This window comes from Puma concolor, chromosome C1 (assembly GCF_028749965.1).
Source record: "Puma concolor isolate L17-30 chromosome C1, mPumCon1.1.hap2, whole genome shotgun sequence".
In the NCBI taxonomy this organism is placed as follows: domain Eukaryota; kingdom Metazoa; phylum Chordata; class Mammalia; order Carnivora; family Felidae; genus Puma; species Puma concolor.
This window is the reverse complement of record NC_141674.1, coordinates 16692853-16717378: the sequence shown is the minus strand read 5'-3', so window position 1 is coordinate 16717378 and position 24526 is coordinate 16692853. Positions and strand designations below refer to the sequence as shown.

At 58.9% G+C, this 24526-nt stretch overlaps 1 protein-coding gene across 1 annotated transcript in view; it reads right to left on the bottom strand.

Moving 5' to 3' along the window:
- Positions 1 to 23927, bottom strand: part of EPHA8 (EPH receptor A8) — a 35918-nt gene extending 11991 nt beyond the window's left edge. Inside the window, exons 1-5 of the mRNA XM_086715986.1 lie at positions 23834 to 23927; positions 18206 to 18270; positions 11171 to 11834; positions 4034 to 4189; positions 1562 to 1897 (exon numbers count right to left, since the gene is read on the bottom strand). Of these exons, the coding sequence (XP_086572112.1) occupies positions 1562 to 1897; positions 4034 to 4189; positions 11171 to 11834; positions 18206 to 18270; positions 23834 to 23927 (1315 nt within the window). The remainder of the gene's footprint in view (positions 1 to 1561; positions 1898 to 4033; positions 4190 to 11170; positions 11835 to 18205; positions 18271 to 23833) is intronic.
- Positions 23928 to 24526: the final 599 nt, after the last annotated feature.

Sequence of the window (24526 nt, the reverse complement as noted above, 5' to 3'; positions counted from 1 at the left end):
TGAGAGCGGATTCCAAGCCACGGGCCCTGATAAGATCACTCGGAAAAGATGGACCTGGCTGAACAGGGGAGGGAGGAGCATCTGGGACAAGCCCAGGGTCCTTCCAGCCTTTTGAGGTTGTTCGGGGAAGTGGGGCTGGCAGGATGGACAAGGGCAGGCCAGACAGGTGAACAGAGAATGGGGGATGTGCAGGGCTTGGGGGCAAGACGCAAGTGTTCCACCAATGAGAAAAGAACAGGGAGAGAAGTCCCTGCGGCGTGTGGCCCAGTGGAGGCATTGGACTTCAGGGGCCAGGTGGGGAAAGATGCCTGATTGGAGCCGCCCAAAGAGGCTCACCGAGAGAGGACGCAGATACAGCAGGACAGACAGCTCTTTCAGGAAGGTTTCCTGGGAACGGAAATGGTCTGGGGGCTGGAAGGGAGCGTGGCTTCAAGGGAGGGTTTCTCTTTTAACGGGGGAGCGAGGGAGCGTACTGACGGTGTCGGGAATGCCCCTGGGTGCTACTCCACCTGCACCCCGGCCAGCCAGCCACCTGCCCCAGTCTCCCTGGAGACCAGTGGCCGAGGGCAGGGCCCCACGCACCAGGAACACAGGCCTATTCCCCACTGTGTCGCCAGCCCCGAGCACAGAGCTGGGCATTCGGTGCGTGCCCCACAAATGCCAGTTGGAAGAGGGTCTCTTGAATGGACAAAGCCTGGCATCAGGGAGGGGGTGCCCTGGGCTCACAGTTGGATCTCCTGTTTCACTTGGGTGCGAGGCAGACCTAGGTTTGAATCCTGCCTCTGCCACTTCCTGTGGGGGTGACACAGAGCCTCGGACTCCTCCTCGGTGACATGGTGAGAATAGTGACTGCTGGACCAGGCCTGCGTGGTGTTGGGGGGAGATGGGGTCGGGGCCACGGTGGGCTTAGATGTGTGCTGGGGTGGCCGTTAATGGAGAAGCTACTGTGGTGGGCTCTTGGGCCGGGCTGTCACTTGACAGGCAGGACTCACCAGAATTTGGAAAGGGAGGGGCTCCAGGGGCTAAATTCAGCCCAGCAACTGTCTAGATACACAGAGATAAATGGCTGTTGTCCAAACCAGTGCAACCAAATCCCTCCCAGGGGCAGCAGTGGCAGGTGTTCTGGAAAATGATAATCAGAGTGATTTTATTTTTTAATGACATTTATTGAGCAGGTACCTTGGGCCAGGTGCTGGGCTCGGAGTTTTCATTTCTCTCACTTAAGCCCCCAAATAGGACCTGAGGCACGTACTGTTATTCCCAGTGCACCAAGGAAGAAACAGAGGCAGAGAGAAAGCTCTGGAACCCAGGCCTACGATGGCCGTGGAGGCCCGTCTCTGACCTTGTCGGATTTCTCCCACCTACGTCGGATTTCTCCCACCTACGGGGCAGGATCTACTTTTCTAAGGGTGTGGAGAGCCTGCAACTCCCAGTCCTGGGGAGGAAGGCTGGGCCAGGAGAGGCAGGCACTTGCCCGAAACACCACCGCGTACGGGGCGGTGCTCCGATCCTGCGAGGGCCAGGGGCCAGGGAAGCCGGGGCACGGAGCATCTCCGCCTACCTGCCTGGTTCGTGGTGATGTTGACAACAGCCGCCCGGCGGGGCTCGGGGCTCAGGTCGGACACGCCGTTGACGGCCTCGATCCAGAAGGAGTAGTTCATGTGGGCCAGCAGATTGGCCACCAGCAGGCTGGCCCGCACCAGGCTTGTCTGCTGGGGCACGAAGCGGGTGCCACTCCCACACGTCTCGCAGTGGCCCAACGCCCAGGGGCAGCGGCGGCACACGGCGTTGTAGGTGATGTCGTTGCGGCCGCCTGGATCCAGGGGGGGGGCCCACTCCAGGGTCACGGATGTCCCATTCACGCTGGAGATCAGGTTCACCGGTGCCGAGGGCGGCCCTGGGGAGGAGAGAACGGCAGGCGGCCGTGGTGGGCAGCAACGGCCTCCCGCTCATCACACACCAGGGAAGGGCCGTGACTCCCCCCGTGATACATGGGGCTCCCTGAGGGTAAGGTCACCCCTTCTCCAGCCTCGGGAAGCTCCCTGATGGCAGAGGCGGTGCCAGCCCGGACCACGGCGTCAGGTCCGCGTGCAGAACCCCCTGCCCTGTCCCGCCGCAGGACCTACAGGGATTGGGGTTTGCGTTTCCCAGCGTTTTCATGCAGAGCAGGTGGAGAGACTGACAACCCTGGGGGGGGGGGGGAGGGGCCCACAGCAGCCACCCTGGGGGCGGGTGCGAAATGCCTCTGTCATTTGCCTGCCGCATTTCACTCCTTCACCCTGCGCTGGACCTAAAGCACAGACCGCTGAGCACCGCTTGGGCGTAAAATGGAGGTTCCGGGAAGCCCAGTGGAGGTCTCTGCAGCAGTGTGTGTCCAGAGCCCCAGTCTGGGAAGCGCAGAGGTTTTGGTGAGAAAGGTGGGGCTGGGGTAGGCTCCTGGGGGCGGGGATTCGAGTCTGGAGGGACTGGGGGTGCTGAGGGGGGTGGGCCCTGGGGCTCAGAATTTCAAGCCTCAGCATCTCAGGCGGAGACTCTCAGATCTCAAGAAAACAGAAGAGTAGAATCTCAAAATCACAGAGAATAGTAGAATCTGAAGGGTGTGGAATACTAAAAGCTTAGTCGTTTACAGTCGTAAGATTTCTAGAACCTGAGGGCACTGAATTGTGGATTTGGAGAAAAACTGGAGTCTGGCTAGCTGAGAACAAGTGTCCGTGACCTAGAGCTGGGTCACCTTGCCTGCAAAGCCCATGGTAGGCACCACATCGCGCAGCCATCCCTTTCTGTATCGGCAGGTCCCATGTGGGGAAAATGCATGGGTCTGGGCAGGACAGTGGATGGAGGGAGGGAGGGACAAAGTGTGTGTGTGTGTGTGTGTGTGTGCACGCCATGTACAGGGAGCCCGGGAGCTGGGTGTGATAGAGGTGGGGGGAGGGGGAGACTGGAGACTGACTGGGGGGCAAAACCAGTGAGAAGTGCCCCTCACTCCACCTCAAGAGACCAGCACTGGCAAACGGGGTAGGCTGAGCTGGCTGCCACGCCTCCCAGCCGGGATGGGAGCGTGAGAGGCACCTTCCAACCAGGAGAGGAGGCCATGAAGGAGCCCCGCCCACAGCACACAGAACACCCAGGCACACAGCCCTGCAGGCGCGGTGTCAGAGCCCCTCGGAGTCCCCTCAGGTGCACAGGGCATGAGCACACGCAACCACGCCCTCTCCGGGCACACGCGCCTCCCCTGCTGGGCCACGTGCGCACACGCTGGGCTCACAAGGCACGTTCGTCCAAGCTCTGCGGGGACCTGGGAATCCCCTACAGGGACCCACATGTGCACACGCACCCCTCAGAGTCCTTTACGTACGTGGGCACGAGACTCTCACGCTCGAGCCCAGGCACACAAACACTATGCGGGCCCCTCTTACGGGAGCAGCTGCCGACACAGACACACACAGTGTTCTGATCGCTGCCGGCCTCCCAGGGCACACCCAGAATCAGACACACGCATGCCACATCCAAGCAGGCGGCCACACATAGTTCCTATACACACTCACCCCACACCCCACACCCACTAAGGCAGCTCAGGCAGTCCATCGAGGACGGCGGCGGTTAGGGGGCTCCTCTGACGGGCCCTTGCTTCACGGGAACCCTCTGGCTCGCCCACCCCAGCTCCCAGGACAGCAGGATCACTGCCGGATCAGAAGATGACCCAAAACGCCTGGTACCGGGCGGGGGCATGAGTCCAGCTCTCGTCTGCTCCCCGAAGCAAAGAGGAAAGACTGAGGGAAGGAAGGAAGGAAGGATTTCCCTGTAGAGATGGCAGGTGACATGTGACAAGAAGTAGGGACCTCAGAGAGGTCAAGGCCACCACGGAGGAGTCAGTTGGAGTCACCCCCCTTACCCCAGACTGGCCCCCGGCCCAAGAGAGCCACCTGTCCCTGCCTCACCCACAGAGCACTGACTGGGTCCCTGGAGTCCTGGGAGCATGCGGTCCTGGCCCGGTCTTGATCTCCAGGATGCTGGGGCTCGGGGTGGTACTCACGGGTGCAGGCTGCAGACGGTGGGTCCAGGGCCGCACGGTAGTAGCTGAGGTCACAGTGGCAGGCCTGGGCAGCGGGGGCTGCAGAGTGGCTGTGGGGAGGGCAGCGGGCGCAGAGCTGGTCCCCAGGGGCCGACTTGTAGAAGCCCAGCTCACAGGCTGCGGAGGACAAGGCGGCTTCAGGTGAGCCAGCCAGGCCACCCTGGCAGGCCTCGGGGCAGCTTTCCCTCTGACCCAAGGCTTCCAGTGGGATCTCCCGAGGGACACGGGTGTAGCCCTTCAGCATCACCAGGTCCTACCCTCACCTGTAGATGGAGGGACCGAAGCGCAGAAAGAGGGCCTGTGACTTACACAGGGTTGCACAGCTAGTCGGGGACAGAACTGAGGCTGGGACCCCGATACCTGAGTCCCGGCCCCGAAGTCGGCACAGGAAAGAGCCTCTTCAAACCAGGGTCACGTCTCCTGCTGTGGCCCTTCCCACCCAGGCCGGTCTCCAGCCTGAATCTGCCCATCACCGGACACCAGGCCCTGAGTGAGACACTGCCTCGGGTGTGGGGGTCAGGAGGCTCAGCATCCAAGGGTTGGGGTTGGGACTTGGGTAGGAATGAAAGCTGGAAGGGAATGGTGCAGGTGGGAATGTGACTGGAAAAGAGACCCAGGTGATAGGACCCCTATAAAAATATAGATTCCAGGCCCCACCACGGCCAACCAGTTAGAAGAGCCAGGCGTGGGGCCTGGGGATCTGTTTTCCAAGCTCCCCAAGCAATGCTGACTCTCCAGGACTCACAGGCTCCTGCCCCCTCCCAGAGCCTGTCACCGTGACCGGGACTGACCAGTCTTGTATGTGACCTTCTCCCCGGCCTCCGCCACACCTGCTTCATCTCTCACCTGGATGACCCAGCCTCCAGCCTTGCCTCCCCAGTCCCCAGTCCCAGCTGCCAGTGTGACTGCCATTCATTCTGCCCTCACAGAGCCAGCACCTTGGAGTGCGGTAAACGAGGCCGTGATCATTGCCAGGAAGGAAATAAAGCGGGTGAGGTGGCAAAGGGTAAATTGTGCGAGGAGCTACTTTCTCAGGGAAGGAAATGGTATTTGGATCGTGTCCAAGCAGTAAGAAGTTGTCAGCCACACAGGGAGTGGGGGTATTCTACGTTATGGAACTCTCTAAAACGACACCTGACTTGGTCACTGCCGGCTCACACCCTCACGGCCTAACAATAAAGTGTGGCAGGCACAGCCCTCCCGCAGCCTCCTCCAGTGTCACCTCTCACTCGCCATCCATAGGCCAAACTAAAGGACCAGCCACTCCCCACACCCAGCAGGTTGCTTCCTGCGTCGGGGCCTTTGCACGTGCTAAGCCTTCTTCCTGGGATGGCTTGTCCTTTTTGTCCACCTGTCAAACTCTCAAGATTCATCTTCCTGTCCCTTGGAACGAAGCCTTTCTCCATACCTCCACATGTACGCACACACACACATATGCAGGTGCGTAGAAACAACTCCTCCCTGCCCCACTTCTGCAGTCCCTGCTCAGTATTGCCACCAATAACACTATGGCTGTACTTGTGTATCGGTACGTCTGGCCCTCCTCCTAAACCGGAAGGTGCTTGTGGGCAGCTCCTGGTGAACAAGGGCAGGGCTGCCCTATTCATCTCAAACTTCCTAGAGTCTGGCTCGGAGCAGAAGCGGTCAGTGCCAAGTTTTCAAAGTGAGCTAATCCCGCCGTGATCTGCTCTGCAGCAGGGAGAGATCCCGGGAGTTCAAGGAGGACCAAATGCCACCTAGCCGGGTGGTCCTCAGCTGCACCACGGACCTGACTTCCTTTGCAACAGGGACCACCGGGAAGTTCACTGTGTATTATAACAGCTAAAATCAAGTTAATTTGTAAAATGCTACAGGCTTGAGAGAAAACCCGGCATCGGGAGAAATGATAGAAATGATACCGATTCCCAGACTCAGAGGGGGTGGAGCCAGAAGGGGCTCACAGGTTGGAGAGTTGGCGAACGTGTGCCTCAGTTTTGAGACTTCTTCCCTCCCCCCTGGAGAGACCCACGAGGGCTCAGGGCTCGCTGGGAGCTCCGGGTTGTGGGGCTCCTAGCTGACACACTGTGATCTCACCTCCTCCTCCCAGAAGCCCTCCGGGAGACAAAGCCCTGGGGCACAGCCTAGGAGCCTTCCTCCAGGCCCAGGAATGGGGCAGAGGAAGTTTTGTGCTTCATCAGCAAACATTTGTTGAGCCTGTTGTTGAACTGAATGACAGTGACCCTCCCTATAGTTAGCAGATCCATGTCGGCTAGCAGTTCGGGGACCATTCGCTCATTCCTCCCCTCATTTATTCCTTCACCCACATTCACTGAGATTCTACCATGGAGCCGAGATACGAGGAGTCGGTCCTGCTCTCAATGTGCCATCGGAGCAGTGAGAGGCACACAGCACACGTATGGTGACACCCTGGGGTGATTCATGGCATAAAGCAAGCACAGCACGACAGCCTGCGGGTCTTGAGCCCCTGGCCGTTCAGAGTCCATCTGGTTCTTGTCAGTTAAGAGCGGAAACTTGGAAGCAGGCTGCCTGGGCTCCTCTTCTGCTCTAGGCGAAGGGACGCTAGGCAGCCTGCTGGGCCTCAGTTTCTTCATCTGTAAAATGGGGATAATAATAGTCCCCCACCTCCCTGGGCTGTTGTGAGGATGGCATGAGCAAAGGCATGTGAATTCACGTCAGGACAGCGCCCGGCACTTATCACAATGCTACGTGGCTGCCATTAATACATTTGTTTGGCAGAGAGGAAACCGGCCGGCGGAGTGCCTTGCTCTAGGCTCCTCGCTGGGCCAGAATGCAAACCCAGGTGGGGGAGCCTCTGGAGCCCGGGCCTTTCCCCCACCAGCCTCTCAACATGGACTGGGGCTTAGAGACGGCCTGGCCATTCTGCCGCTCACCGATGGGCGGTTCTCACGCGCTCTGCTAATACCCTTATGGCTGTAACGTGTCAGAGCCAGATTAATCCGCGCAATGAAAATAAAATAATCTTTAATAAGAATACTAATCACCAGGCCTCGGGGAGCCCGGAGACCTGGAGGCAGAGCCGGGAATTAATGGCCGAGACAGATGGAGCGGCCCTGGGCAGGGGCCCGGCCCCGCCCGTCGACCCAGGGCGCTTCCGGAGTCTGCGTGGCCCGCGTGTCGGCCGGGAGCCAGGCGGGGCTGCTGCCCCTGCCGAGGGCACCTTGCCCAGGCCGCCTGTCAGGCCGGCAGCTGCCTGAGGCCCCACCACCTCTCCCCTCTCCCCCGCCAAGAGCCCGAGATTTGACAAATAAGGTGTCTGCCGGTGGATGACCAAAGGAAATTAATTCTAAATCAGATTTTAAACACAGGAAGGCAAAAGAGCTCGTCGCTCACGCTCCCCCTCCGAAACGAGACGCTCTGATATTTATAGAAAAATGATTAGGGCCTCGGAGGGTGGTTTGTATTCTGCGTCCAGGTGACGGGAAGGACGGCAACCAGGACTTCAGACTCGGGGCTGCTGCTCTGCTGGGTGATGTTCTGAGAGGTCTCTCCCCTTCCCGGCGGGGAGGGGGCTGCAGCCAGCTGGGGGGTCTGGAACTGTGTTGTGAGGGGACCGCTCTGCTCAAGGAGTTGGGAGATCTGGGATGCAATCACACCCCTAGCTGTGTGCCCTTGGGCCAGTCACATCACCTGTCTGGGCCTCCGTTTCCCTACTGGCAGACTGGACGAGCTCCGCCTGGCTCTGACGTTCTTCTGTGGGTCTCTGAGGCCTGAGGGGTCTCGGTGAGGCCTCAAAGAGACGGGCGACTGGCTTGGTCCCTTTCCCATGGGCTTTCACTGTCTTCTCTGTCAAACTGAGTGCTTCCCGGCCACCTCTGAGGAGAGCGGTGAGGGTGAAACCAGGGGGAAGGGAGGCCGGGAGGGAGGCCATCGCCGTGGGCCGGCCCCTGCTGCAGGCCTCAGGCTCTGGATCCTCTCCTTTTGCTAAGAAGGAAGGTGGAGGGTTCAGGCTGGGCAGGCGGGGACCCCAGGGCCCAGCCTTCCTCCTCAACGGTTTGCTCAGAGACAACTGTCTGATGGAGAAGCCAGGGGCCCACGGTCCTCAGGGAGTCCCACACAGGTGGATCGGCAGTGGAGGGGAGCCGCAGCTTTGAGAGGACAACTCAAGCGGCCCAGAAGGGCACCCCCAGTCCGTTCCCAGCTCCTGCTTGGCCCCCAGCCTCCCCACTCTCAGGGTACCCACCCAAGGAGGGGTGAGGATGGGGACCGCTGGCAGGGCCTCGCATTGGCGGGGGGGCGGGGGGGCTCAGTTTCAGACCCACGTTGCTTCCTCAAAGGAGGTTACAGAGACCATCACAGAAACCCGCGACAGGAGTGAGCAAAGTCTCTCCCCGTGCCACCTACCACTGGCATCCCGTCCCCAAACCTCACTGCCTGCCGTGCGTTAGGAATTAATATTTTTTATAAAACCTGTAATTATCTCGCAACTGGCATAATTATGTTGTATTGTGATTTAGATGTAAAATTCGAAATGTGCTGCCATTGCCTGACCCCGCTTTGACATTTCTTTGTTATTTTTTATTAGTGTGCCAGTGCTGCCAGGAAACGAGACTGGCCTCGGCCTCTCCCAGCCCTGGGACGGTCCTGCTGCCCGGGACTTGGGAGCTTCTACCAGGAGTGCTGCCCTTGACTCGCTGTGGGACCTTGGGCAAAACACACTCCCTCTCTGGGCTCCACTCCCCACCCCTGTCAAACAAGGCGGCTGGAGCAGGACCGGAGACCCCCGATCCCCCAGTCAGGAAGACCAGTCTCCCTCCCACGAGCAAGTGTGTCCCACGGCACGCTGGACAGACAAGGGGCTTACTTGCACCAGAGTTGGGGCCAGCGGCTGACCTTGAGCAGGTATCCGCTGAGCAGCTGGCCTGATTATTATGGCCTGTGCTATGCCAGTTCCTAACTGCTCTGATGTTACCCCAGAGAGGAGGGCGGTGGGGTCTGGCAGAAGGCTCTAGGGACAGAGGGAGCAGCTGAGGGCTCTGGAGGGAGCCAGCCTGGGATCAGAGCCCTACTCTGTGACTTAGGTGGAAGGGGCTTAGTTTGTTGCATCTGTAAGATGGGGAGACGTGACCTCACTCAGAGGACTTTTGTAAGCATGAGAAAGTGTGTGAATTCCCCGGCTGCACGGACACCCTGTGCCGAAACCCCCGTGCCTGGGCCACGCTAGATGCTCAACAGAATGAGTAACTGCCGTGAGGAGTAAGAAGCACTCATTCACGTGGCAAACGCTCAACCAATTGTCGCTAAGGGACTTTATTATCCGCACCGGAATGAGGGGACGTCGGAAGCCAGCTCAGGCAGGGAGAGCGCTGGTGCTGGGCCAGGGATAGGTTACGCACCTACACATGGCTCCGAGCAAGACAGACCTGACTCAGGCCCCAGCTCTACCTGTCACCAGCCGGGAGGCCTATGCAGCGACACTACCTCTTAAGCCTGAGTTTTCCCATCCGTAAAATGGAATGGTAATACCTGCCTTGCTACAGTGAGCAAACGAACTGATGTGTGAGCATCCCTTTGTGAGCTGTAAAGGCAACGGGGGTGTTTGTTATTGTAATTACCCAGTGGGAAGTTGAGAAGCACAGGGATGGCTGTGATAGGAGCCAGGAGAGGCTGGGAGCCTGGAAGCCTGAGAGCAAACTAGGCCACAGGTGATAGAGCAAGTCCAGAAACAGGAAAATGTCACAGAAGGTGCTTTGGGGGTTAGGGTTCTGGAGAAGCAAAGACTCACAGCAGTTGGGAGTGCGAAGAAGGACTTCTTAAGGAAATCAGAGCCCCCCGAGAGGGGCTGGAAAGGGCCTAGTGGCTGGACGGGAGATCCTGATCCCACAGAACTACCTTGAGCATCACCGGAAATTGTCAGCCTGTGCCCTCCTCAGTCCTGTGAGCACTGAGGGGCCCTGCCTGCCTGCTGGGGCCGAGGGATGGGCCCCGTCCCAATTCCTATCTGGGGCCAGGCCCTAGTCTCTCTGCTCCCTGCACAGGAACCTCCTCCTTCCCCAGGAGAACCAGTGGTCCCAACAGCAGGCTTCACTATGCTCTGAGTGGCTGCGCTGCCGTGTGCCCAGCCCCCGGGGAGGCCGAGGAAGGGCAGAGGGCAACCAGGAGGAGACCAGTACAGCTGGGTCACCAGCTGTCTGTCCAGCCGACTCTCCCGGTGACCCGGGTGCTTGGGATGCCTCGTGACACTGCCCCCAGAGGGGCACAGTGCAAGCATGAGGCACGTCCACGCAGCCTGGGGTGTGGGTCCTGCTCTCAGTCTCTGGCATGGGAACCCCAGCAGCATGCTCATGGGGAGACAGGTGCCATGCTGCTGCGTTCTCCGCCTTCCCCTTCACAAGGACCTTGGCTGTCCCCTCCCACAGGTCCCTGGGTAAGATCCACCCCCAATCACCGGCAGGCTGGTCCAGGTGCCCCAGTGACACACCCAACCTAGAGAGTACCCCCTGGGTGCCCCAGACTGCACTCATTCACCCACGGACTGGTTCCACTTCCCTCCACTCCGTGCAAGTTTGGCGGTTTTAAGCACAGATTCCGGTGCCAGACTTCTGGGTTCAAGTCACAGCTCTGCCACTCCTGTGCTGTGTGCCCCCGGGCAAGTTCCTCTGCCTCTCTGTGCCTCCGTCTCCTTGTCTATGAAACCAGGATAAGAGTAGCTTCTATGTCACAGGGGAGGCCCGGAGACTAAATGAGTAAATATGTGAAAAGTGCCTAAAATGATGCCCGACGCACATGAGCTCCTAGAATCGTTCCCTCGCACAGGTATGTGCCCGAGCACACGGGCGTGCTTAGACGTACCCCTCCACGGCGCCCACAGAGGGCGCCACCTGGCTGCGGCGTGCCTGCCTCCGTTCTCTCTCCCCTGCTACACACACACACACACACACACACACATACACGCTCCCGCTCCCACGCACACAGGCGGCGGCCTGTTGTATTCGCTGACCCACGAACCCTGGAGGGTCACCCATCTTCCTAGGTGCTGAGCTCACCGCCCGGATCCCTGCCGACCGCCACGGCCCCCACGCCCCGCCTGGACTGAGCCCACGTGCCACCCCCCCCCCGCCCCCCGCGTGGCGCACTCACCCACGCAGGCATCCCGCCGCTCCTCGTAGCCAGCGCTGCACACGCACTTGCCAATGGGCACCAGCCACTCGCCCTCGGCGCTGCAGTACATCTTGGGCGTGTCCCGCTCCTCGGAGTGCCGCACGCACTGGCCCCGCACCTCCACCAGCGAGGACGAGTCGGCCCCCGTCACCGCCTCCGAGAAGGCAGCCAGGTTGCGCACCATGGTGGGGCACTTCTTGTAGTAGATGCGGAGAGACAGGATGGCGAGGCACGCGCCGATGTCCTGGAAGGCCAGATAGAAGCCGCGCTTGCTGAGGGGGCCCACGCCGCGCACCTCCGTGTTGAGCTTGAGGCGCCGCACGCCCAGGTCAGCCCCCGTGAAGCTCTCGTCAGCCGCAATGGTGTCGATCTTGAGGAACTTGCTCTCCTGCGTGCTGGCGCCCAGGTCACGGTCCGACTCCAGGTAGTAGAGGTTGAAGGTCTCCTTGCAGGTGCCCAGCACGCCGGGCATGCTGTTGCAGTCACGCAGGGTGAACTTGATCTCGGCGTAGACACGCCGGGCACCGTCCCGGGGCACCCAGCTCGTGCGCAGCCAGTTGTTCTGGTTGGGGCTCATGACGTTGCACACCTGGTACGTGTGGATGGGCTGGAAAGACTCGTCCACCTCGTTGATGGAGTCCCACTGCGGGCAGAGAGAGCACAGCGCTGAGGCGAGAGGCAGCACCTGGCCCTCTCCTGCCGGTCGCCCCGGCCACGTGCCACATGCAACATGCATGGCCCCAGGGGCATCCCGGGGAAGAAGATGGAACTTGGGTCTCTGCCCTTGGGGTGCTGACCTCCTACTGGACTGTCACAGCCGTCAGGCACTCTAGAGAGCTCCACATCCTTCTGGGAAAGCGTGTTTTGCTGCATTGGAGCAAAGACAGGCTCAGACGTGTGAGCCACATGTCTGAGGTCACCCGGCTGGTGACTGGTGGAGCCAGTACTGGAACTGATGCCAAGGCTACAAAATCCAACCTTGTTTCTACATGGCAACTCCAAACACTCCCGGGGAGGGGCAGTTTGGGGGTATTCTGTTTGGGTGATTCAGGGAGCCCACGGGTCCAGTTTCCATATCAGTTGCCAGAGGGATCTTTCTAATTCGTGAACCTGACTATGCCTCAGATCCTTGAGAAAGGGAGTACTAGGATGTGGGGACGTTGAATGTGGTGGTTTCTGGGCCAGGCGCTAGCCAGGTTATCAGTGATCCAGAAATAAATCAGACACAGTCAACAGAGCGAAAGGCAACATCCCTGCAAATCACGTGTCTGATAAGGGATTAACATCCAGAATATATAAAGAACTCCTACAACTCAACAACAAAGAACCAAACAGCCCAATTTTAAAAATGGGCAAAGGACTTGAATAGACGTTTCTCCAAAGAATATATACAGATGGTCAAATACGACATGGAAAGATGCTCACCATCCCTAATCATTAGGGTAAATACAAATCAAAACCACAATGCAATACCACTCCACACACACACACACACACTAGGATGGCTACTATCAAAACAACAGAAAATAACAAATGTTGGTGAGGACGTGGAGAAACTGGACCCCTGTGCCCTGTTGGTGGGAAAGTAAAATGGTGCAGCCACCGTGGAAAACAGTATGGAGGTTCCTCGGAAAGTCAAAAATAGAACTACCCTACGGTCCAACAACTCTACTTCTGGGAACATATACACAAAAGAATCGAAGGCAGGGTCTCAAACAAATACTTACACACTCATGTTCACAGCAGCATTATTCACAACAGCGAAAAGGTAGAAATGACCCAAATGGGTCCATCGTTGGATGAATGGGTAAACAAAATGCGGTATATCCAAACAATGGGATATTATTCGGCCTTGAAAAGGAAGGAAATCCAGATGCATGCTACGACATGGGTGAACCTTGAGGATATTCTACAAAGTGAAATAAGCCAGTGAAAGAACATATATTTTATGATTCCACTTATATGAGGCACTTAGATCCAGAAACAGAAAATGGAATGGTGGTTGTCAGGGGCCGGGGGGCTGGGGAACGGGAGGCTGGTGTTTCATGCGGACAGAGGTTCAGTTTGGGAAGATGAAAGTTCTGGAGATAGGTGGTGGTGATGGTCACACAACACAGCGAATGTACTTAATGCCACTGAATTGTACACTTAAAAAGCGGTTAGAATGTGGTTCGGAAATTTTATGTTATGTGTATTTCACCACAATTGTTTTTTTAAACCCAGTTCAACGGCTTCATTAAATTTTTTTTTTTTAATGTTTTAGAGAGAGAGTGAACGGGGGGACAGGGCAGAGGGAGAAAGAGAGAGAGAGAGAAATCCCAAGCAGGCTCCACACTTAGAGCCTACGCGGGGCTCGATCTCACAACCCTGGGATCATGAGCAGAGCCGAAATCAAGAGTCAGACGCTCAACCAGTTGACCCACCCAGGTGCCCCTACCACAACTTTTTTTAAAACAAGGAAAGCGACATGCCAGAAATACTCGCTCCCCTTGACCGTCTCACAGTGCATCAGACAAGGTGGTTGGGCGCTCTATGCCAAAGAGGATGGGCATCCAGAGGGGGGTGGAACTTCCTGCAGGCTGAAGCAGGAAGCTCTTGCAGGGAGGGTATGAGCAATGTCCCGCGAGCACCAAATAGCCCAGTTTGGACACAGAAGATTCACCTCCAAGATCCAATGTTGACAAATGAGCCAGAAGCCAAGAGATCAAGACCTCTTGGTCTCTAACCTGCTGTGTGACCTCGGGCAAGCTCCCATTCCTCTCTGGGCCCCGGCTTCCTCAACTGCAGAATGCTGGTTGGCCGGAAGCAGTTATTGTGGGCTGAGTTCAGTGGACTCCTGATGGCCCCAAGGAGGGGCTGGGGGCTGAGGGCAGATGGAGGGGACGGGCTTCGGGTCCCTGCCTTGGCTCGGCCAGAGATGCAATGCCTTGCTGTCCTTTCTTGGGCCACTATGGGCAGTTGCCCTTGAACTAGAGATCCTCTTACTTAAGGGGGGTGGGAGGTAAAAACTGCTCCTCATGATGTTCTGAGAATCTGTGGGGCTCTGAGTAATTCACAAGGGTTGGAGTGGGGCCTCGGGGGTCTGAAGTCTGACAAAAGCCCCTCCATCTCTCCTTGTCTTGGCCAGCCACGTGGCCTCTACCCTCAGTGCCCACCCCTGTAAAATGGGGCTCAGACAGGCCCGCCTCAGTGAGGCTCGAGAGGACGAAAGACGTAGGCTGCCAAGTGCTTTGGCTTGGGCCTGGCCCAGCAAGGCACCAGAGGAACAGGACTCCTACAACGCTGACCCAGCAGCATCTTCCCAGCCCACCGGCGCCTGCCTCCGGGCCCCCTGGGGAAGAGGTCCGCGGTGTGCCAGCCTCACCCGAGAGTTGATGCCTTCTACACCCCCTACCCCTACAGGGCCCCCCTGTGCCCCCCACTGCAGCCAGGGCCTCTGGGCAGCGTGGTGTCACATCTGGGGTTAAAGTCATTGTCACAATTAACGGAGCACCAAAGAGCCAGCCAGCTGCTCCCTGTCTGTTTCCTGCCAGGAACCTGGATAAATTAATCAGCTCCATCTGAGTCCGCCCCAGCCGCCCTACCGGTGCCAATGGCCTGGCCTTGCCCTGCCGGCCCCAGGGGCTGCTGCAGACACCCAGAGAGGCACGAATTCCTGGAGGCTGGTGCAAGGATGGAATGAGCCCTGTTCTCCACCCCGGCACCGCCCCCATCCCCCCCCCCCCCCCGCTCCGGCCCCCACCACTGCTCTGCAACTCCGTCCTCTGTCTGGAACAGAATGCCCTGGACCAGCTGTGCAGCCCTGGGCACATCACCTCCCCTCTCTGAAGCTTGTGCTCCTGTGAAATTGGTGGGGAGGGGCTGATACCAGCCCCTCCCACCTACTCCAGGGGATCAGGTGAGACAACAGAACGTGACTTTCATCCCAGGGCAGCATCATCGGTTAATTCACCAGAAGAGGGGAAGTGCGTCCCAACGTGTAGAGGGAAGGGCACATCCTGATTAAGAGTCTGGGTCCTGGGGCCAGACTCCCCCCAACCTTAGCAGAGTTGCTTAACTTCTCAGGGCTTCCAATTTCTCACCAGGAAATGTCCCTTTCATGCATCCTCATTGATGGCAACTGCGATCATCCCCGTGTTATAAACGGGGAGGTGGAGGCGAGGTAAGTGACTTGCCTGAGTCACACTGATTAAAGGCAGCAGCGTAATGGCTCATCCAAGACCCAGACTCTTGGCTCCTAGGCCGTGCAGCCTTGCCTGACAATCCGGTCATTTTGCTGATGCTGGAGACAGCCCTGGATGACCCTTGTTCCCAGGCTGTTTAGGAAACTTCAGAATCAGAGGGGTGCCTGGAACACAAGGACCACATCCACAGGCTCCCTAGCCAGATGGGCAGGAGAATCACCTGGAAAGTTTATGAAACAAAAGATTCCCAGGCACCTCCCCAGACCCCCTGGATGCAGGGATCTGTATGCCTCACCTGCTAACCTGGAATAGGCTCGACATCTAGAGTTTGGGACCCAGGGATCTCACCCAGCCTTCTTTCCTCTCTGGACAAGCCCATTCTCCAGGTCCCATAAAGGTGGAAGGTGGCCCCTGGCTGAGCAGACAACGGTGGATTGCCTCCCACCCCCTCACAATGAGGACACACACCAAAGAGAACACAAGGGACTCAGCACAGGCTCCAGGCCGGAGAGACTGGAGTTTGAGACCACCATTTGGAACCTGCCTGATGGTGGACAAATTATTTCTTGCTGCTCTGAGCCTCAGTTTCCTCATCCGTGAAATGGGGTGGCTGTACCTACTCACAGGATGGGTTGTGGGGATTACGAGATAATGTCTGTGAATTATTCAGAGCTATGTGAATATACGTTATTTATTCTAACTCCTAAACAAGTAAGGTAACTCTGAGCCATGCTTTAGAGCATTCTGCAAGCAAACAAGCCTTAGATTTCCAGAAAATCATCGACAAGTCTGGTCATGCTCCCCACCTGCTTAAAACCTTTACAATTCCTTGTTACTCTAAAAACCAAGTCCTAAGTTCTGAGTAGGACAGAGGGACAGAGACACCCAGAGCCAACCTGGGGCCAGGCCCACTCCTTCCTGGCTGCTGAGTCTCAGGGGAAATGCTGACCCAGCCATCAGCCAGGCAGTCACCCAATCAAAGGTCGGCCCCCCGCCACTGGCAGAGCTGGCCCACTTTATCAAGTCCTTTCTCACCCATGCTCACCCCTGGGAGACAGCCATCTGGGGACACACACACAGGAGCATGCCACAAAGAGAGACTGAGGCCCAGGGAGGTACAGAGATACCCCAAAGACCCAGCCTCTACCCTTAGGCAGGGCTGACCTGCTCTGGCAGAAAGGAGTTCCCTCCTGGTTCTTAGGCCCATGTGGCCTGCCTGTGAAGCTCCCTGAAGCCTGCTGCATGGGGGCTGATGACAATGGACTCAGCTTACTGCTGCCAGGACACGAAACCTCCAGGGAGAGAAGAGGGGGGCTCTGTCCTGACCCCAGCCACAGGCCACAAATGACCCGGAAGAAAACACCACCCTGGGGTGCCTGTGTGGCTCAACGGGGTAAGTGTCCAACTCTCGATCTCAGGGTCATGAGTTCAAGCCCCGAGCTGGGCTCCACACTGGACATGAAACCTACTTAAATCAAACTAAAACCCTATCGCTTGAAACCTACTTAAATAAACAAAAACCCTACCCCAAAGTGAAGACATACCCCTACTCCCTTCATGAACACTAACTCTTTGACATCAATATCACCCTCATCATCATTAATATCATTCCCCTCGTCTCCAGAGCCGCGGAAGCCAGTGTTCATGAAACAAGTCATGCGTACGCGATGTGCCTGTGTCTATGGCGGGGATGTGAGGGTACGTTTCTGAGCACCCTTGCAGGAGGACACGTATGTGACATGTAACTGACACACACTAATAATGATGACAGTGCCCAGTGAGGGCACACTATGTGCCAGGCACGGTGCCCAGATCAGGTGTCACCTCCCCTCACCCTTGCAGCAAACCCCATGACACTGTCACAGGCACATCCCTTCCAACAGCTGGGAAATTGGGACTCAGGGAGTGAAGTGGTGACCACCAGGGCCACCCGTTTGTCGATGGCAGAATCGGGCCTCCGCCAGGCTCACGGGTTCACTTTGGCTTGAGTGCCCTGCTCACCCTGGGATCTGGATAAGAGACGTGGAGGGACGGGGACGGCGCAGCGTTGTCCCTGGACACCATGAGGTTACCGCGCCAGCTCCCCGGGAAGATGGGAGGGGCCCCCTGCCTGAGAGCACACAACCCACAGAGACCTGATGGGCTCAGCCCAGGGTCACCATGGAGGCCATATGGGCCTGGGGGTTTGGCCACAGTGGGTTCTAGCAGTGCCATCCAGATGATTCTGACAGAAGAGAGAGGCAGGTGGGGGGGTCCAGGGGTCTGGACAGCTCCTGGCGAGGACGGGGCGTGAGGCGTGAAAGGCCTGGCTGGGGCCCTTTCCTGGCCGTTCCCGGCCATTGGCACGTCCCCGGCGACCCTGGGCCCAGTTGTGGTATGTGACTCTGTAGGCCCAGAACCCAGATATAAGGATCCCACACTTGGGGCCTTACACTTAAGGACTGGCAGCCCAGCACTAGATGGTTCTGTAATCCCAAGGGTCTGCACACAGGAAAGGAAGGTAGGAAGATGGTAGGAAGGTAGGAAAGCAGGAAGGTGGGAAGGTGGGAGGGTAGGAATGAATGCATAGAGGGATGGATGGAAGGGAGGAAGGAAGGGAGGGAGGGAGGGAGGGAGGGAGGAGGAAGGGAGGGAGGGAGGGAGGGAGGGAGGGAGGGAGGAAGGAAGGAAAGAATCAGCAGCTCTGTTTCTAACTGCTGTGTGGCCTTGGGTAAGTCCTTTCCCCTCTCTGGGCATCTGCTTCCTTTTGATCTATCTGATGATAAGACTGTGAGTCAGAGCCTTTCTCTCCTCATAGAGGATGACGCTGGCCCCACTGCCTATCACCTACCCCATGAGCCGGATACGTGAGCCAGCCCCAGTCTCCATGGATGGTTGATGTGTCCAGCAAGTTCACTGTAAAACAGGAGACAAGAAAGCATCAGCCCCTGGGACACCCTTCCCCTGTCCCACAGAGCAGCCCCACCTGGCCATACGGGTCTTCACTCAGGCCAGCCCACACCAGCTCTGTGTCTGTGGTCTTTCTCATTTCCCTTCTCCTTCAGGGCTCGGTTCGAGTTGTCCCTCTTGCCCGAAGCCTCCTTCCACCACCTCGGCCAAACCCCCAGAACGCAAGCTGCCCCAAGCGCTGGGTTTCCCTGGTTGGTGATGCAACGGGATGGTTAAGAGACGGGCTTGGGAGTCCAGGAGGCCCGGGCCAGAATCCCAGCCTTGCCACTTTAGGAGCTGTGTGTCCCTGAACAAGTCCCTGCCCCTCCCTGAGCCCCAGGTTCCTCCTGTGAAAAATGGGTGTGACAGAGGATCCTGTCTTACAGGGTGTTGTGAGGGACAACCCGATCCCCGTCTCGCTCGTGGGACACGACAGCATCCAAAAGCACCCACCAACATTCACACTCTGCGGTCATTTGTCCCACAGGAGGACTGGCCCCGGCTTTGCAATCACCACCGTCTTGCTAGAGATGACTGGCACCTAATAAGTCCCCCGTGCACGTCTGATGCGAAGAGATCGGGAGGAATAAGAGCGGCCTCTCGGCACCTACTATGTGCTGAGCTCTGCGAGGGGCACTTTGGACGCCTCCTCTGTGACCTGCACAACTGCGGAGAGGTGCTGATTCTTCTCTCTTTACCAATGAGAACACGGAGCCTTGGGGAAGTTCGGGAACATGCTTGGAGCCCCACAGGCGGAGCCAGCAGGGCTGGTGTTCGGAGCACCTGCCGAGGCAACGGCAGACAGCGCCCCCAGCCCTGGCAGGACCCGTGAGCAGTGACCGCGGTTGGGAAAGGAGTGATGGCCTGGAAGGCGAGTCTATTCTAAGCCAGATCCTCCAAGGGGACCCTGCAAAGCCTCCACAACACAACAGAGAAGAGCTTGCCTTTGGAACCAGACACTGCTGGGCTCATCTCTCAATGCAGCTACACAGTAGCAGGTGACCTTCACTTCTCTGACCCTCAATTTCCTCCTCTGTAAAATGGGGATAATAATACCTAGCGCTGACGGAGGGTAAACTGTGGAGCCCGGAGTCAATGCTTTATTAACGCGAATTCCCTTTCCCGAAGTCCTGCCCCTCCTGCCTCTCTCCTTGGACCTCAGACCTACCCATTCACTTTGAGGTGAGGAAGCGGCACTAACCTGTTCAGAAATCAGGGTTTGAATCTCAAATGCTGTGTGTCCTGGGTAAGTCCCTTCCCCTCTCTGGGCCCCTGCTTCCTTTGATCTATCTGGTGATGACTGTTCGGAGGGCTTTGGGTTCCACCTCCCCACGGCTTTCCATTTCGCTCTCTCTTCCCGCGCACCCCCTCTCCCAGCCTTCAATCATGGGCTTCCAACTAGGCTGGCTGGGCCAGGTTACAGAGGGTTAAAGCTGGGGCCCTCCTGGAACTTTTCTGCAGGGAGGCTGGGTGTCCTTCTGCCTGTGATTTGCATAGCTCTGCGCCTGCCCCTCAAAGATGGAGACAAGTGTCTTCAGGAAATGCTGGAGTGAGGATGCTCTCTCTTATTTGCTGATTTTCTCCCTCCTCTTACCCTCCCACCCCATTGTCAGAGCCCCCAGAGGGAAGGCCGGCTGGAGAGAGAGCTCGGAGAACGAGGGTCGGGCCTCTGCCCGCCTCCCTGGGTCCCCAGGGGTCAGGTGGGATCAGGCCACGGAGCCAGCGTCCGCAGAGGGATCTCCCCTCCCCAGCCGGCCCCACGCCAGGGGCGCAGGCAGAGAGAAGCCCTCCCGCCTCCTTCCCTTCCTCTCAGGCAATGGAGAGAAAACTGGGTCAGGCAAGCTCTCTCCTCCTGCTGGCTGGTGGGAGGGGGAGGGGGCCGCACTGCAGTTTCCCCCAGACTAGCAGAGCCTAGTCCGGGGAGATGACGGGGCCGGGGACCCGGGGGCTCCCCCATTCCAACCCACATTCCAGATGGGGTCTTGGAGCCGGAGGGCCCTTTCTCCAGCTTCCCCTGAATGCAGCTCAGACCTGCCCCGACCCAGGGGCAATCAGAACAAATGTCCACCACTCAGACTCCTCCCCCCTGGAGGGTCCTGACTCTCAGGGCGGGTGGGTGTCTGCAGACCCTGCTTTCCAGCCCCCTCCCACCCCAGGAAGCCTCACCACATTTGCTGCGGATTCTTGATCAGCCAGCCAGGGGGCTCAGATAATCCAAAGATAAGTCAAAAGTCGATTCTATCGGATTCAGGAAGAGCTATAGGATTCCAGGGCTGCTTGTTGTGACTCCTTCCAGAAGCTTCCCTGACCCTGCCCTCCTCTCCTCTCCCTTTGTGCCCCTCCTCCCTACCTCACACACCCTCCTAGGGGGGTCCGGGGGTGGGGTGGGGATGCAGGATGTCTGTCCGGGAAAGCTCCAGGCCCACCGGAGGTTTCTTCAGACTGGAGAGAATTCCAGCATGAGGCCCACCTGGCCCAGGCCTGAGTCCCCTTGGAAATTCAGACCCTTCTGGTCACCAGGCCTGGGCTCCCTCCTGCCTCTTGCACTGCTGGCCTATGGGTCTGTGTGACATCTGTGAAGTCAGTTCTCCTCTCTGGGCCCGGTCTCCGCATTTGCCAATGGGAGGACTGAACTCACCATCTCTCAGGGCCTTCAGGGAACTGAATCACTTAACCCCTCTGTGCTCAGTTTCCTCATCTGCAAGATGTCTATGGGCATCCCTCTTGGGCCTACCCGCCTGGGCTGTTCTGGGAGATCAAACGGGTCCCTCTCCTGCTCTGAGAAGCACAGATAATTCCTAAGCCTTTCCTGTTCCACTGTGGAAGGCATTATGCGATTTCTTTTTTTCTCCAGCACTGTCACCTTCCCCCATTCCATTTCGCTGAGACTAATACTTAAATTGATTTACATTCCCTGAGGACGCGGTGCATGATGGTGAGGCTGGAGAATTCGGGTGGCCAGGGGATGTCAGCCAGGCTGTGAACGCCTCGGTGATCACCCCAAAGTGGTGGATAATCCACACCAGAGAGTGATAAGGGGCTATGAGCCTGGTGGGGCTTGGGGGGCATCTCTGCAGGTGCAGGGCCCTCCTCTCCCCTGGCAGGAACCTGGCGTAGGGGCACTTGGCCAGGCTGGGGCACTGCCACCTTTGCAAGAGCCCGGCTGGGAATAGACGCCCCTCCCGGAGCTCCAACAGTCTCCCTTGCCAGTCCTGGCACTGTACCAGCCCAGGGATGATCCCGGGAGGGACTCGTGTCCTTCCGGAGGAAGGACTGTCCTTCGTGGAACCTACGCCTCAGGCTGTCCAACCTGCGTGGCTGCCCTCCATCCCACTGTGGGTACCCTGCTTCATTGACTGGATGGCGTGCACTGGCCCCTGGACAATGCCTAGCCCTGTCCTGGACAAAGACTTCCCTCCTGCCTCTCTTTGTGGACCTTGTCTCTTCCCCAACTGCTGCCCCTCCCCTGGACATGTCCTCTCTCTCAGGCCAGTGGCCTGCCTTCGGCAGGTGAGCCTGTTCAAAGTCACCTCTGCAGGGGGACTCTGGGGTTTGCCAGCCTGCAATTCTGGAAGGTGCTGCCTCCTTCCTGGAGAAGATAATGGAAGAGAGGAGTTGAGGGTGTACTGCCCAGAGCCCAGAGCCCGGATCCCAGATGTGGACCCCTCGGCATCTACTGATGAGAAACTGTTCCCCTCCCTCCAACCCAAACCTGGGAAAACTGTCTTCTCAGGTCATAGCTCCGAGAGCCCCCAGGCCCTTCTGCCCCAATCCCGCCCTCCTCCTGGCTCACAGGCCCGACCCTCACTCAGTTCTCTTCTGGTGTCCCAGGAACCTGCACCTCATCGCTAGCCGCCCAGCTGGCCCTGCTCTGCCTGCCACCTCGCCTCTTAGCTCCCTTGCTATGGTCCCTGCTCCCTACGTGGTCCCTTTTTCACTGGAGACTGTAAGTTTATCTGTGGGTGCATTTATATGTACATATGCATTTCTGTGGGCATAACTGCAGGTTTGAGGGTCCTCTTACATACGTGGTATCTGCCCATAAATGTGCATATTTTCATGTGCGTGCATCTGTCCCCACATGTGTGTGAACACGTGTATTGGCTGCACTTCTGTGTATCTGATGTGGGTGACGTTGGAGGTGGGGGCTGTCCATGCAAGTGAGTCTCTACGGGCCTGGGTCTATGTGTGCAAATCCTGATGCGTGTCCGTGTGCGCACGTGTGCTTTCGGGGACAGCTGTATCTCTGAGTTGTTCGTGTGCAAGGGGGTGGATCTCTGGTATATCTGAGCGTGGATGAGGCACACTGGCTCTGGAGCTCCCTCGCAGGTGGAAGAAGTTCATCCTGCCGGGGTAAGAACGCAGCCCTGGACCCAGGACATCAGCCCCTGGACCCTGCACAGAGCACCAGGATACGCATCCTCTGTGCAGAGCTGTAGGGGCAGAGGAGGTCCTGGGGGACAAGGGGTGGGGTACAGAACAGAATCCAGGGTGGCATCCTGGGCTGGACCTGGAGTGTTCAGTGGGACTGACTGTGTGTGTGTATGAGTGTGTGCGTGCAGGTGCGTAGGTGTGCAGGTGTGAGGCCTTGGGTGTTGGGGGAACCTGGTGGGTGCCTCTTCCCAGCTTTCCTTGTTCCCACCCACTGCCAGGAGGTCACCTCCCAGACCTTTTTTGTCCTGACCGCTCAGCCCACACCCCTGCTCCCACCCTCCACCCCCCATCCCCCTGGCCCCTCGTCCCCTGGGTGACTGGACTGCCCAGGCCTTGCCCCTGGACAAGACCCCGCTCTCCAAGGCCTTGCCTGCCTCAGCCCCTCTGCAGTCCCTCGGCTTGCCCCTCACTGTGCCCTGCGCCCAGGGCCACGTCCTGCCCCTCAGAGCTGCCCCTCCCCTCCAGCTGTGACCTCCCCAGCCCTCCAGCCCTCCCACCTAAGACTCTCACTCCCTGCCCCTCTCTTGTCCTCCTGCAACCTGGTCCCGCTCTCTGCTCCTCCTTCCTCAGCTCTTGGTCCCCCCTTTCAAGGCCACCCCTGCCCTCTTCTTCAGCCTTCCGAACCTCATCTTGTATCCCCGTATCCCTGTCTTCTGTCCTCTGTCCCCGCCCTGTCCCCTGGTCCTGTTCCCTCTCCTCTATACCTCTTGTCTTCTGTCCCACCCCCCTCCACCCGCCCCCCTCCTGTTCCATCATCCCCAATGTCCAACCCTCAGTCCTCTGTTCCCAGCTCCCAATCCCTCAGTCCTAGCCCTCTGTTCCCCAGACCCCCGGGGGCCTCTGTCCCTCATCCTCCAGCCCACGGGTCCCTGTTCCCCAGTCCTGTCCCCGTCTCCATCGCGCCGTCCCTTGACCTCGGTTCTCTCCCGCGGTGCCATCCCTGTCACCCCCCCCCCCTCCCGCCCCCAAACCCAGGGATCCCAGCCCCTTATGCGCGCGCGCTCGGGTCGAGGGGAAGGAAGTTGAGCCTCGGGCAGCGGGCACCGCGCCCCGGTCCCTCGGCCGCCCCCGCCCCGCCGCCGCCGCCGCCGCTCACCTTCGCCGCGCGCCGCGGACACGCAGGTGGCCGCCGCCGCCGCGGCCGTGACGACCCAGAGCGCGGGGGGCAGGCGGCCCCGGGCGGGGGCCATGGCCGGGCCGGGCGGGCGGGGGCGCCGCGCACCCTCCAGCTCGGCCGCAGCGGCCGGCGCGTCGGCGCGCTCCCTCGCTCTCCCGCACACCCGGCGGCCGGGCGCACACCCCGGCGCACACGCCGGCACACAGCGCACACGCGGGCACCCGCGCCCGCCGCCGCCGCCGCCACCGCCGCCGCCGCCGCCCCGGGCGGGGGCCGGCCCGTCACGGCGCCGAGCCAATCAGCACCGAGGCGGGGGTGGGGGTGGGGGACACGGAGCCGCACCGCGGACACCGGCCCGCGGACCCCGCCGCCGCACGTGCGCACGCTCGCACTCACCCGCCCGCGCCCCACGTCCGCACGTGGATCCCGAGCCACCGCGCGCCGAGCCACGGTCAGGGCGCCCCCGCGACACCGGGACGTGCAGACCACCGGGGGAGTCCCCGTGCCGGACACGCACACCGAGGCGAGGCGTCTTCCCGCACACTCACGCTAACACGCGTTACTCTCAGACACGCGCGCCCAAAGTGCCTCGCGCGGTGACACACTGGGATGCACACTCACTAGGTCCCGGGCGGAGTCTCGGAAGCACTTTGGGGCAAAAACTCTCCCCTC